The following is a 15,756-nucleotide window of genomic DNA, read 5'->3' as shown; positions in this document are numbered from 1 at the left end:
AATGATTCACTGATTGAACCGCGAATCATGGGATATAACACATAAACCAACCTGAAGTTTGTCCTCCATAATCTAACCTGCAATTGAAAATAATCTTTACATAAACACCCTTTTGGGGGGATTTTGAGTTTCCTGTGATCAGGGACTTTTTATTACAATATGTACTCCCTGCTGTGATCAAGACGCGCTTTCGACACAATCGCGAATTTGATTTATTATGATGATTTTATTTTAAAATCATTTCAATATTTTAAACATTAATTCTGAAAGTCAACATATCACCAGGTTCAATTCACTCTATAAATAAAGCTGTCTTTTACTTATACATGACGAGTTCAAAGATTCTGTGTTATACATGCATTTTAATTGTCAGTGGTAAAATAGACATTTTTGTCTTTTCAACGACTGATAAGTTTGCATCACCACATCAAAGAATTCTTGTAACTGAAATTTAAAAGGTAAAAAAAAACTTGAGGAGCCCTGTCATTTTTTTTGCGGAAGTATCTTCTAACAACGATTTTTACCGCGAATTTCTTTACTGTAAATCATCTCCAAGGACATTCGGATGCACTTCAGACTAACCAATAGGGATTGCAGTACGATAGCAGTAACGTTGTGTATAGCCCGCGGGATTACAACCTGTACAACATTGTAGGATCCACAGTGATCCATTATTCCCATGTATTATCAATTAATGAACAGATCAGAACAAGAAAAACCTTGCTATGTATGTTCTGTGTTGCCTGTGAACCTCCATTATAGTAATGGAGGAACGGTTTCTTAGTTTTACACGATAATGGGAAATTTCTTTCCTATTTTAATTTTGGTACTGATCTTTGTTCGGATTAATTCTTTTCCATTTTCAAAGGTAAGATATTTCCATTATTAATGATAATTTATCTATAAAGACCTAATATATTTCTTGTAATTGTTTTGTGATTATGCCCTTTAGCCATTTTTTATGGACAGGCATTATGTAATTCTTCATGATTTACTAATAACCTCGTGTTCTAAAAATATTTCTTTTTCCATGTAAAGCCGGATAGGACGAAGCTATAATCATAAAATGTATGTTGAATTTCACAACGGAAACACAAACTGCTTAAATTGCGTGTTTTTGCTACAATAAGCCCATTGTATCATGGAAGTGTTAAAACTTTCACGATTATTCGCATGAAACCAAGGGGGATAAATGAAAAAAATGCATAAAAAGTACTATTGATGTATATATTCTGCCACGTGAACATTAAAAACGACTCTCCATTTACAGCTACTAGTTTAGCGGATACAAAAATACAAACAAAACAAATGAAAAAAGAGAAAAATAATACGCAATGAACAAATATATACGGCTTAATTGAATAGGGAACATATAGCAAAACTTAAAGTTGGTAATAATTGCGCTTCTGAAGTAAAGCAATGCCGTCACGGGTGTTATCGTTAAAAAATATCTTGCTCCTCTTTGCCCTAGTAATCATAGCAAAGTCGGTAAAAAAAGTCCTTTTACTCCATTAATTACATACTTTCCGGATTATAGATGTAATAGTGTGAGCAGTGTTGTAGAAATGACACTACTCGCTAGTTATTTTTGTCATGTTATTAAAAAAAAGAAAAAACAATTTCGCTGTTTTGATATTGACCTTACGATACATATTCAGAAAACTAATTTTTGTTACACTTCTGTCTTTTCAACGGTACTTGACTGGTCTACTCAAACCGTGTATATTGATAAAATTAGAAATGATAAACTTGAAACTTGTTGCGCAAATACATGCATTTAAACTTATCAAAGGATTTAAAAGCACAGTTGACATCACTAAGAAATACCGGAGTTTTGAAATAAATAATTACCGTTATTTTCCACGAACTTTTGTTCCACCCCTCTACCCCTATGTTTTTTATTATGCCACTCTCTAACAGTGTGTGTGTGTGTGTGCAAACGTACCAGCAAGGAAAGTATTTGCCATATTTAGACCAGAGAAACAAACACAGCAAGTCTCATGTACAGATACAGCAAAGCTAGAGTAATGTGGCAAGCTATTTTCCGACCTGGTGTCGTTGGGGTATAAAGGAACATAATTCCAACCCGTCACATTGTAAGAGTAAAATGCAAAATGCAACGACTTAATTATATCTATAAACCACTCTGGTACAACCTTACTTGTGATACACACTTGAAACTTGCTTCATAATATAAGAAGAATTGCATCGTTTGAAATAAGTACATTTCTATTCATTTAATAGTCTCATACGAACATTGTCACAATGAACAAATATACTTTTCGAATTCGAGCGTTAGAAAATAAGTAATAACTTTACTTTATTTGAACTTGAAAATCCTCAATTTAGTTGTTCCACAGTCACAGAAAAGATACCTCCTGTCAGAAACCTTTGGGTTTAACTTACCTATCAGAACGCCACCTAGTGAGACATGCTATTAGTGCTACAGAAGGCAACGCCACTAACGTCAGACTGCACAGCCCAACTGTGTGGTATGCTTCAGGTTTAGGCAGCAACACATTTGTTCAGGTAAGACTATATTTACAGAGAAACTGTTGCCAAAATGCATAAGATTTCAAACTTATTTATAACACAATTGAATAACCACAAAGAGCGGTTATAGCCTCTAATACGAACATGCGGCAAATAAATCTCAGTACAGGGAATATCTGAGGAGTACTCCGTTGCCTCTTTCATATATATATATATATATATAGAGAGAGAGAGAGAGAGAGAGAGAGAGAGAGAGCCTAGCTGGCCGAGTGGCCTAGGGCGCTGGACTTAGTGCAGGCGGTGTTGCCATAGATGTCACAGCGGTACGAGTTCGAGTCCCGCGGAGGGAACGACCAAAAAATTTGCTTCGCAAATCTGACAGTTCTAACATCGTTGGGAATTTTTCAGACCCTTCTCTATATATATAATTTGAGTCTAAGAAATTGGCATTCTCACTAAGTTAACAGGGTCATGTATAAAACAGACATTTCAAAATAACCAAAACAAAGACAAAAAACATGTACAGTTCTTTAGTTCATTAAGCCAGTATCAATTTTTTTCTCAGTTCTGTTGTACTTTTTTTCTTAACACTGGCTTAGCGTAAATACAAATATATTTTTTTTCTGTCATTTCGTACTTGAGAGACGAAAAGGAATAAGTTATAATATCAGCGAAAACGTATTTATACATAGTGTTATTTATTAATAAAAAGCAAGTGTCTCTGACTAATCGTTTGTTCGTAGTTATTTTCAGTCATATTTAACGGTTGGTTATTTTACGTCAATAAGACGTCAAGGGCTATAAAAATGTGTGATAAAACTTTAATAATTACAGTTTTTTACACGAGCTTTGTGACTAGAGCAGTTTGTTTGACACACTCTGCCTTATTTAGATCTTCAAAACTGACAATTAAAAATTTCATTGTGTGTTTTTTTGCAAATTGTTCAAAAATACTCAAGTATATGCCAGTCTTGGTTTTTTTTTATTAAGATATAATGACATATAATATCTGCCTGGTTGTGTAGGCCGATGCTGTAGGTTTGTAGGGATCACAGGTTACTTTGTCAACACATGATTGACCTAAAGCTAATCTGAATAACCTATAATCACATGGTTATATCATTTACATGCAAACATTTAAAAAGACAACTCGACATGTAAAAACTTTAGTTGTTCCTCAAGCTTATGATTTTTTATTTAGATGATTCACACCTATTTATCACATTGAAGTGTTGTCCATATGAAGTATGAAGCAATTAACTTTTAGTATTTTCCATTTTAAGCTGATTGATGATATCATTTAAATACTAATTATTTTTTGCTGTTTCTTTACATGTGCAGTCGACAATAGTTATACATTGCACTTAAATAATAATAGACATATCATTAATGCATTTATCGTCTTGGATGATGTATTGTTATAAAGAAAACTAATTTTATTTTATGCACACTTCAGAATTAAAGAGACTCTAAAATTGATAGTCCTGACATTTAAATTAATCAATTTAATTGATCGACATTTAAAAGAAGAACTAACCCTCCGTTGCAATTAAGAGGAGTTAGAGGAATAATAAACATTTTGGTATATCTCGTGGTACACTCCGTCCAAAAGACAATACAAACCCTACAACAATAATAATACAGCCAAAGTACTGGTTGCCAGGTGTACGTGCACTGATTTGTGAATGTTGCACATTTAAGCAATAATGACAATAATATTGATAATAACAATTAAAGTGTTATTATTATTATTATATATAGTCAATCAGAATGAATGTTATTATTCTGATTGACTTCGTAGTTTAAATAGCATCTGTTTTTATATAAACATTTAATTTTGAACTAAAAACAAATACCTTGCTTATACTTGGGTTATGAATATGTTATTTTTTTTAGTGACTGACTATGACTGTCTGTTTTGATGTAACACAAACATTTACAGTGATTAGTGTATTGACCTCCAGTGTCAACGCTGATTATATCTCATTATTATATGACAAGTAATTGTCTTCATCTACGTGTTAATTTTCAAGGTATTTAGTAGACGTTGTACTTGCGTCTGACGTAATGAGATGGTCATGTGATATCTGTATAAATCAAAACTTGTGGAGATTGACGTTTTGGGAGACAGAAATGTATACATACATATACATATATATTATGAAAAAAAACTTATGTGAATCCAGGGGCGGTTACTGGATCTCAGGTTAGTTGGGGGGGGGGTTCCCGTCCTTGGATCCACGCTTGGAATCGCAGAACACGTGAATTCCTTTTAGAATACGAATATGTTAGTTTGTTCCTAAAGGTCATTTACAAGAAAAACACAATATGTTGTAAATGAGTCCACGATGTAAAGTACTTCTTTGTCTAAGAATCGGACAAAATGTGTATAAGGTGTGGTACATAAAGATGAGTCCACGATTTATAGTACTTCTCTGTCTAAGAATCGGACAAAATGTATATAAGGTGTGGAAAATAAAGGAAAAAAACGCAAAGATTTTATTTATTTTATAACCATGTATTTACACCTGATAACCTCCAGAAATAACCATCAATTAACAGTGTTGTAAGTGAGGCAAAAAGACCATATGAGAATTATGATGTGCCATCCATTGTCTGATTCTTTCGCGTGTATTCGGTTGAATACGTATTTCTACTATGAAACTTTTTCTCGAACATAAAAGGTAAACATCTGACGTCATTCAAATTATTAAAAGGCTAAGACTCCGTACATTTATCAATTCTGTAATTTTCAGGTTTCCATGTTAGAACCTATGCTAGTTTCCGGTCTTTCTATTCAAGGAGATATTAAACATTCACTCTGGGTTACCTCCCTTTATGTGACTTACAGTTTAGATTGTGATATATTCATTCCATTGGCAGATAAACAGTATATGGTAAGATCTACAGTCATTTTTATATCAATTTTGTACTCAGTCTGAAATAACTGAAAGGGCGTTAGAAACAGAAAGACTACAAGATTTCTACTACTCTTTAAAAATTCGACACTTTATATGTCGCAGATCCAGGAATTTTCAGCTTAAAGTAGTTGATGGTAAGTGTCACATTTCTGTAATAATTGTTTTCTGCTACATTTATTTCATTTAAAAAAAAACATTTTAGTAACATTTTATTGAACTATCAAATTACACCCCAACCTCTACCGTAAAACCTAGCATAATTTTATATCAAAATTTTAGCGACTGATGCAATAACAACCAAACCTGTTCAAAACAATATTAAAAAAAAATTTAAATGCCAAATCATGTTATTTGTTTGAATAATCGGTTTTAACAACGTGTTATTTTATAATTTCCAAACTTATTCTAGACTTCAGTAATTTAATGAAATAATATGCAGAATAGTGTCACTGCAGACCTAGAAGACATTTAGTAAGATTCTGAATTCTCTTGGAGTAGATAAGGAAATCTAATATTGTCATACTTAGGAATTGGAATTTAGAAAATTTTTGAACTTGTGCCTGTAGAATTCTGGTTATATGCTTATAAATTAGTCCAAATTTCCTCTGAAATCCTATTGATATGTCGGGTTATAAATATCCAAATAAAAAAGATGAGGGTTGCAGTGTCAAAAGAAATTCGGACTGCATATACGTATACCTAAAATAATCTAAATTTTAGGTATTTGCCGGAAATGTTGACGCCAATTCATTGTCGATGATATTTTTTGATCATGTATTTCCTGCTAAATGTATACGAATTATACCAGTCACTCGTCACGGAGCTACTACTGCTATGCAGATAGAACTCTATGGATGTGGTGAGTGCATTAAAGTTAGTTAAAATCTTAGTTCCTATACTAAATGACTTGAAAACATTTTTTTTATAAAATACTCAGCACAGTGTAACAACAGAATTTTATTGAATCACGAGTTCAGGTGTTTTGTGTTAAATATAACGTGTTAAAATAATTGTCAGTCGAAAATACCTACATTTGTACTTTGTCCAAACAATATATACTCACATTGATTTGTATTCCAGTTGCTCGACAATGTTCAGAACACATTCACCCACTGTGGTACATCAATAGACAGACCGGCGATTTTGAAACTAAATTCCAATCCGAACAGATAATAATGGCATTATCTATATTACCTGGCCTTATAAACGATCATGGATATACAATATCATACAGTCGAACATGTGCGGACTACAAAATTATTACTGAAAATGGTCGACCAAAAGTAAGTAAGATTTTTGTTTTCTTTATTTTAATAATGTACCTCACTTTCTCGCGTTTCTGTTAAATATAGTCCTAGATGACAGTAAGTTATTTTTCAGATATTCCACTCATTTTATGGCCATGAGATAGTTGTTGATCTCAGCCTTCATCCAATCAGATCCATGTGTGTACGTGTTAGTACAGCAGGAGGCGGCAACATTACAGAACACACGGGTTTCCATGTCTACCTCAGTGGCTGTCGTAAGTAAACATTCAAAATAGTAAAAAAAAAATGATTGTAGAAGAAGATTAATAAAAGGGTGTTTCAATGGACTTCGAAATTCTCAATATTTACTTTATGTGTGTTCATTATAGCAAGTAGTGTACAAAACCAGCTTGCTTTCAGTCGGAACTGTACAAAACTATTCTGTTTTTAAACGGCTCTTAAATACCTAAGATAAACAACTGCATAAAACGAACAACACTGAATAATAATTTACATGAAAGATTTGCCCAAAATATCTAATTGATATCAACGTCATGTTCACCAATTATGTTTCTTATAATCCTCTGCCAAATGAAAGCCTCCTCCATCTACATAGATGTGTACAAATAATTGAGACGTATTAGTATACTTTTAATAGTTTCACCATTTCAGGTATATTTCCTAGAGATGGTAAGTATCTGTTTTATACTCAACAGCAACATAAACTCTGATGACAGTTATATTGGTACTTTAGGATTAGTTCTCATATAATTCAATATGTTGATTTGAATTAAAAAGCACACCGTTCGCTGAATTTCTTAGCTTTTTTCTGTAGCTATTATTTCTTGTATTTAAAGAATAACTATTATGAAAATTACAGCCAATTTACAATGCCTTCAACAATTCTTTTACTTAACTTTAATGCAAAAATATATATTTATGTCGTGATTTCTGATTTCAAATTCAATAATTGATATTAAGGGCGCTTATAACATACATTTCAGAGCCATTATCAAGATGTGGCACATCACGTTATCACCATGATATTCGCCAGAAGCGAGTAATTGGTGGAATACACTCCGTCCCTGGAGAGTGGCCTTGGTTGGTGTCTCTACACTTTCTAGGATTCCACTCTTTCTCAAATAAATCTGGATATCCACATCTTTGTGGTGCCTCACTGATACACCCTGAATGGGTGCTCTCTGCTGCTCATTGTTTTGAGTAGGTAATTTAAATAGTAACATTTACGACAAGCCGTTTATAATGTTTAAGATATCTCATTATACCATATTAAGTAGGTCATATACTTATTTATTATATAAGATATATTATAAATTATTTGAAATATATATTATTTAAATAGAAAAGATTTCTTATATGTAAGATATCTGAATAGGTATATACAAGATAACTTGAATTAACTTTTAAATGAAATATCATATATGATATAATATTTTAAGAGTTTTGATACATCTTAATTTTCAAGTATACTTATGTGAAGTGTCTAGTATATGTGAATTCATATTATACAAATACATGTATCGTGTTTACTGATTAAGACATCGTACATATATGAGGGATCTTAAATGCTAATTTCAAGAAAGGCATACAAAGTGTATAACCATAGACTATAAAATTAATTACAAGTCTACGATGTAACACAATTGATAAAGCAATATTTTTGTCTCATTCATCATAATCATTGCTTCATATAAGTTTTTAATATTACCACCAATGCACACTTAACTCCTTTTAAATTGAAATTAAGTGCTTGCAATCTCACGATCTTCCTATTCCCCTGTAACCGATGTATTTTAAATACTTAGACAACACATGGTTCTGTATGTGGAACATGAGGTAATTTATTCAAATGTGTAAATGCAATAAACTTGTGATTTGATTTGTGTTTTAGTGAACGCGTTGCCCGTGGTTCTTCTAATCCAATGAATTGGGAAGTCATGGTTGGTGAACACAGTCAAGCAGGATTCGATGGCACCGAGCAAATACTTCAAATCGATTATATAATAAAGCATAATGCATTTAGTGTTGAATGTAAGTAAACTAAATATCTACACAAATGAATAGACAATGTCTTTCGAATTAGCCCTTTATACTGCCTTCCAAAACCTGTTTCGTTTTAGAAAATGTTACTTCAACCTAATTAAAACTAGCTCTTGTAATATATCCACTAAAAATGCGGAAAGAAAATTAGTGGACAAATATCAAGAGCTAATTTTAATTAGATTGATGTTACTTTTATCTCGACTAATTGAAATAGTTCCATACACCAGTATGTTTGAAAACTGAAGGCACCATAAAGACTGGTAAATGTGCTGATTCATTTACCATTTCAGTTGATCTCAATATATACTGATGAGCTCAAATAAAATATTACTAAAATAAAACAAAACTCGAAAACCTCGGTTTTGTGTGCCTTGAACGTAAAACAATTCGAAAAGACAATGGAAAATGTTAGAATAACAAATCAAAAATTAAAAATTACTTCACATTTCATGTCCAAAGTGCAAAGGTACAAAGTACGACTGTTTTGAAATGTTAAGTCCATGGACTTTTGTGCTTTAGTCTAAAGTACACTCTAAAAATGACCAAAATCCCAAGTCCAAAAAGAGGGGTGATACCCTCATTCAAGATTCTAGGTATATTAATAGTAATCAAGGGAACCAAGGTTCTAGCGGTAATCAAAAGATTGTTATCTACTGACAAAGACTAGACATTGAAAACAGACATACACAACAAAGAACATAAAGTAACTAAAATAATACACACAAAATAACAAAAGCAAATGATTGACTCGCACTCCACTAAAACTGGGAGCATGGACCAGGTGCACCGGTAGGGTAAGCGTCCTCTGCTTTTAACATATTCTGCTATGGCAGAGTTTATAGAGGTCCCGTGAATAATAGCGGAGAAACCGTTAGATCAACCATTACCTGTATCAAAATTACTCTGTTTAGGTTTTGAAACAAGACAAGTATACATTTTCTATAATTCGTGTCCCTAAAGAACCAAGATTCTGTTTGTCAGATATTTTACATATGTGCTATATTATGTTTTTTTGAGTGTAGAATTGTCAAATGCATAAGGTTTTGATATAAGTTGATATATTATAAATAATTATCTACCTATTTGATTATTTATAAGATCAGGTGTGGTCATCTCATTTAGAGTACAACTATAAGAAATGAGGCCCCTGACATAACAAAGTACGCCTTATTTTGCTCTAACTACGTCCCCGCATTCCTAATTATGAAAATTCTATGATGACCCTCTTTGAGAAAAGGGTCACATCTTACAAGAAATACGATTAATTCATGAAATCCAACTAATTGTTCTAAACATCGTTCAGAACTTTGAATATGATTTATTATAAGCTTTAAATGTGACATAATCATCTGTGATGCTTATCAATGGAAGTTAGAATGACTTAATACACAGAAAGTATGTAGAGTTAAAATCATGAATTACTTGATAAAATTCAAAGAGTTTAAAAATACAAATATAATTTATCTATAGAAGAAGAAAAAGAAGAAGAATTGTTATTTAAAGTGCAACCTGAATCAATATAACATTATTACATGTGTATATATTTAAATCTTCGGCCAGACAAATAGACATATGATGCACTGTTATCATTATATTGAAACAATAATAAAGAAACTTTAGATTGTTATGTTAAATGATCTATTTATCTCGGATTTCAAACAGGAAATTATCAAATAAAATGAAAAAAGAAATATTCTTAAAAAACATAGACACATCATTGTGTCTGAGCTCTGATTTGAGAGCAATCTGCTACAAAATTTTCTACGAGTTTGCTAACTTTATGATTAGAAAGAAATTCATCATCAGAAAGACCAACAATGTTACGATAAAGTTTGGATATAGCTTCAAACATTTTTTTTTCTTTCAGACTGCTTCATATTTCGGACAACGAATTAGGAAATGTGTTTCGTCTTCAACAGAGTTTGTAGTACACATTGTACAAATTCTGTGTTCAAGAGGAATTTTCATATGGCGTCTTTTTTTTTTATTTCTACAGGGAAAGTACCGTATCGCATTTTCGAAATAGAAAATCGGTGGCTTACAGACAAATGTTTCAGAAAAGGCTCTATTCGAAAGAATGTTTTAAAATGTTAATATGTTCTCAATTTTGGCATTTATTCAACACTGTCTTTCAAAGATTGATTCTGTCGTCTGTCAAGTATGTCTTCACGGTATATACTAACTGCGACGTTCAGATATGTTGATTCTCTGGGTCGAATAAACCACTGAGCCTGGATGAATCAAACAGTCTCTTCACTTTGATTTTGAAATGTTCTTTCATGTTCATTTTTGTTATTATACTGATATTTACGCTCTAATTTTTTTTCAGTCGATAAACCAATACTGCAGGACATTGCTTTATTGAAATTGAAAACACCAGCCATACTTAGTGATTATGTGAACATTGTGTGTCTAGATACATATGACTCCTTTCCTCCAGGAACGCCTTGTGTAGCTGCAGGATGGGGACAAAACACACTTAGTAAGTTGAATGTTTAGTCCACAAGTTATGATGCAATTTAAGTTCATATAAACGTCTTTGAATTGTATTGAAAATTATGTGATTGCTATCATGAACCCTTTCAATACTAGAAATTAAATGCGTTAAACTGAAGACAAACATGGATATTAAACAAAGACGATCTACATACATATTTAGCGAACCAAATAAAATAAGGTAACGACATATCACCCATGTTTTGTTTCTTTCTGCTTTTTATGTATTTTTGTAAGTGTTCCTTCTAATGCCAATTTTCTAATCACATATTATAGGCCAGTGGTGTTTGTTTTGCAATTTTTTGTTCTTTAAGGGGTCTTATTTTGACAAAAATATTTAGAGTAAATAACTGTTTTGCATTGAGACTAGATAGTTCAGACAGAATGATTGTGGATAGGGTTCAGCATCTTGCGATGAATCTACTTGAACAGGAGATTGAGGTCATCGCTTAGGCAGCAACCATTTGATTTTCTGGAGGGGGTATGGATTTTTTTAAAAAGAGTTTGTTTCTGGATAATATGGAAAAATAATTTGACTGATCACTGGAGAGAAAAAAGTTAAAGAAAAATGATTCATGCTGTCTACGTGAAAGGTGCTATGCAAAAGTGAGATGACAAAATAAAGATTGTTCTCAATAGATGATGAAAAAAACCTTTTTAAGTTGTTAATATTGTTAGCGACGCTTCTCGTAATTTCAGTACTTAATATTCGCGTATGATTTGCATAAATATGTAGTTATACACCACGTAATGCTACAGCTCCCTCCCGTGTTTACCGTTCTAGCTTCATACGAGATAAAAATGTGGTTAGCATTGAATTTATGTAATTTTACTCGGTTTCCGATTCAAACACAGGCGTTCGTTACAATTGATTATATAAAGGTCATATATACATTATCAGGACACCGATATCTATGTATAGTCTTTACCAGTTGTTTAATCTTGTTCCGGATGAATGAAAACATTCAGTCATAACGGTTACGAAAGAGTACGCAGTATGAAGGGAACCAAGATTTTAGCGGAAGTCACCAGATTTTAGAGCATATCGCATTTGTACCATTTCGGACGATGAAAAGTAATCAAATCAGTGACAGTGAATATTTGACGATTAGCAACTTTGAAGACTCGAGTTTTTGATTTTATTAGCCCTGGAAAAAATTACAACATATTTTCGCTCAAGGGAAAAAGGTTTGTTTCAGAAAAAAATCCACAGCCCCCAAGGAGATCAAATGGTTGCTGCCTTATGTTTTAAATAATCTACGTTAGTCATCATAATATGAATGACTGCCGTAGACTCTTAGTTTTCCAACATGTAAAAACTGTCTGACTTACACAAAGCAGAAACTGAACTGCCTGTCCTTCTTGACATTTTCACTTCTGGGTTTAGTGTGTTTGTGTTGTTTTACGTGTTAACTCAGCTTTAAGTTTCTGAATTTGTATTTTGCTCTAGTGTCTTTTTTATGTTCCTGCATTTGATTTTTGCCCACCGTTTGACACTTCAGTTTTCCTTCTTTTTAAGGCCTTGACATGTTATGATATGCACCAATTTTCTTACAAGGAAGTCATCTTTTGTAGCTTTATAATAATTTATATGAATTTGTCCTACAGAAACCTTTTTATCGCTGTTTTTTCTTTCTGTATTATCAGTTTTCTCTGACCTGTTGCATGTCTTGTAACTCGTGTAAAGTAGATACATCTCACCGTACGGGCGTTCATAGTTAAGATTAATGGAAAAATACGGATATATCGAAACGCAACAAATACAGTAGCATATTACCAAATATACAAAGAAGTAAATACTTTTACAGACCACCAAAAGTTCTTCCAAAAAAAATCTACGGTAACAGAAAGATTTCAAAATCAAACCAAAAAGTAATCTTTTGACACAAAGACATATAAATGACCACCATCACCTGACTGTATACAGCCACATGAAATCTTTGGTAGAGTTAAACTTGTTTTATGGGGCTTCACCCTTTATTGAACTGAAACAACAAACACATCATAAAATTTACTCATTATTACATTTACACCCACTTCTTTCCATGGGATACTTCAACATTCACCTTATAGGTATCCACTTTAGTACGAAAAGTTCACTTCATTTCAACTTACCATATGTTCTAATTCATTTGTATTTTCTCACGACCCATGATTTAATACAAATTTGTTTCCTTATAAGTTCAAGACGCCTTTCGTTTGTGTATTTTGTTCTTTAAAGGGTGTAGTTTGCTGTGGTGTTAAGCGGTCAATATCAGGTTTGCATTCAGATTACTAAGTGACCAAGGTGAAAGCAAATTAAAAAAACCCAGAAAGCACGGGAACGGAAACGAAGCAAAAAAAGCGAAGACAACTTACAGCAGAAAACACTCATAAAGCTTAAAGTAAAATGATCATTCAGACTCCGAATAAAAGAGTAATTTAGTGTAATTAAGGGAACCAAGATTTTAGCAAAAATCTAAAGAATGTTTTTCAGGGACAAAGACGAGACAGGATAAACACATACACACACAACAAAGAACATAAAAAAATCAAAATAATACGTACAAAGAAACGAAAGTAAATGAGCAACTTGGACTCCACTAAAAAGTATGGAGAGTCAACCATTTACACATTAACAAAATGGTTCTCATGGTACAGATGGATACACCGTAACGAGTTCATGATGACGACCATAAAATTTCTGTTGTGATAAATTGAATCTTGTAGGAACATAACCCTGTTCCAGAAGCCTGAACAGTTTGATAATGATTGAAGTATCTATACCTTTTAATCACTTTGTACATCTCATAAGAAAGATCTTTCCTTTATATTTCAAAAGCTGATATGCATGACACAGCAACTGTGTCATTTAAGAAACGTTTGTGTTTTCTAACCGGTATTATTGACCTTTTCTGAATTGTGTCTTTCTGTATTTCAGTTGGAAAGGGAGTAAAACTTCCACTCCACGCACGAATTCCTATTTTACCGTCCGATGAGTGTCACCGAAGATACCGTTCACTTCCTGATAATCACCAAACTAGAACGGCTGTTTCCATAGAAGCATCAGTGCTTTGTGCAACAGCGGATGGAGATGGAAACGATTCTTGTTGGGTATATTGATATAATTTTAATGATTACTTAAATCATATATATTTTATTTGGTTAAGAGGCGAAGATTTCAGTTTGTTTTCTGTATTTCAAGCGGAGAAATAATTACAATTGAAATTTGGTGACAGTTGCAAAACGTTGGTATTGTGCAAAACAATCTAAAATTTGTAGCATGATTTTTTTCATTAAAAAGGCACAATCACAATAACTTCCAACGTAGATAATGATGTATAACTTATTTTCATAAAACATTGGATTTACAAGTTAAAAAAGTTCGGATTTTCCACATTCATGACTTTGTGGTTGTCTTAGTTCAAACCCGAATAAACAGTACCTATACATCTTTTCACGCTCCATGTTTTGATGGAGTTTTTTATATGTTCACGTGCTTTATTTTTTTGCATTCCTTTCAGTATGTAGTCATGTATAACTTGTAGTATTTGATTAATGACAGACAATGGTATACCATAAGTCAAAATTAAAATTTAAAAAGATGACATGATCTTATTTCAGGGAGATTCGGGGGGACCGCTTGTATGTCGGTCAGGTGATCAATGGGTGCAGGTTGGAATTGTCTCATTCGGCTATGAGTGTGGTAACTCTCAATATCCGGGAATTTATACGAAGATACATCATTACATAGACTGGATCTCAAGGACAATGAGGGATCATTCGGACTCAAATGTCTCTTATATGTGGTTAAATAGGAACAGAACGGTGCCATCGATTTTCTGATGGATGTCAGATTCTTATGTTGATCTTGTTTTGTTTTACGCTATTTAAACTTACTTTTACTTAATATTATGCATTTACAAACAACCTTTTATACGGGTTATTTTTGTGTATTAATATATGCAACATATTGATTTTGTTATCGAGATAGTTCTACGCCATCAACTGTCAAAGGGCTACATTATCTGAATTAACATGCGTCTTTGAGGTTGCCTCTGTTATCCCTTGTCCTTAGAGTTGGGTACATAACTACTGACCTAGGTGATCTTTGATTGAACAATATCAAATCGATTAGTTGTGTAGCCCTTTGTTAGAAGGGATGGTAATGTTAATTTGATTTTTTGCCAAAGATTTTAAAAGCATCCCATATTTGTTGTGATGTTCCGTGTGTAAAATAATAGTGCTCCGTCGTTTATCATGTTTTATCAAATTGTACCAATGTTCTTATTTCTGTCATAGTATCAATACCAAGTCTGTTTAGATCGTGATTCCATGTTCAGGTTTTGTAATAAAAGTGCCTTAAAGTATTTAAAATGTCATTTCAGTTTCAAGTTTGTTTATATGTTATGCTTGTTTATTAATCCTAAATAATCTTCATTTAACAGGAAGAATCATTGCAAAGCAAAATGAATACAATTTTGTACACCTTAAATGATAAAATGCATATTTTCGCGTGGTCAGTGTATATGGCATGTGTATTCAGTGTATGGACT

The 15,756-nt window shown here is 32.6% G+C and overlaps 1 protein-coding gene across 1 annotated transcript; it reads left to right on the top strand.

The window, feature by feature from the left end:
• The first annotated feature begins 576 nt into the window (after nucleotides 1-576).
• On the top strand, nucleotides 577-15,689 carry LOC148618630 (uncharacterized). Its single transcript, XM_088577712.1, has 12 exons — nucleotides 577-868; nucleotides 2,350-2,529; nucleotides 5,250-5,390; nucleotides 6,135-6,273; nucleotides 6,495-6,697; nucleotides 6,795-6,936; nucleotides 7,334-7,351; nucleotides 7,666-7,882; nucleotides 8,574-8,713; nucleotides 11,055-11,207; nucleotides 14,142-14,314; nucleotides 14,825-15,689. The coding sequence occupies exons 1-12, from the start codon at nucleotides 797-799 to the stop codon at nucleotides 15,044-15,046; spliced, it is 1,800 nt and encodes a 599-aa protein (XP_088433838.1). The 5' UTR covers nucleotides 577-796; the 3' UTR covers nucleotides 15,047-15,689.
• Nucleotides 15,690-15,756: the final 67 nt, after the last annotated feature.

Source organism: Perna viridis, chromosome 4, assembly GCF_037379345.1.
Source record: "Perna viridis isolate PV_CMFRI_1.1 ecotype Kerala chromosome 4, ASM3737934v1, whole genome shotgun sequence".
Classification (NCBI taxonomy): domain Eukaryota; kingdom Metazoa; phylum Mollusca; class Bivalvia; order Mytilida; family Mytilidae; genus Perna; species Perna viridis.
Note: the sequence above shows the minus strand (reverse complement) of the source record. Positions and strands in the feature narration are given on the sequence as shown.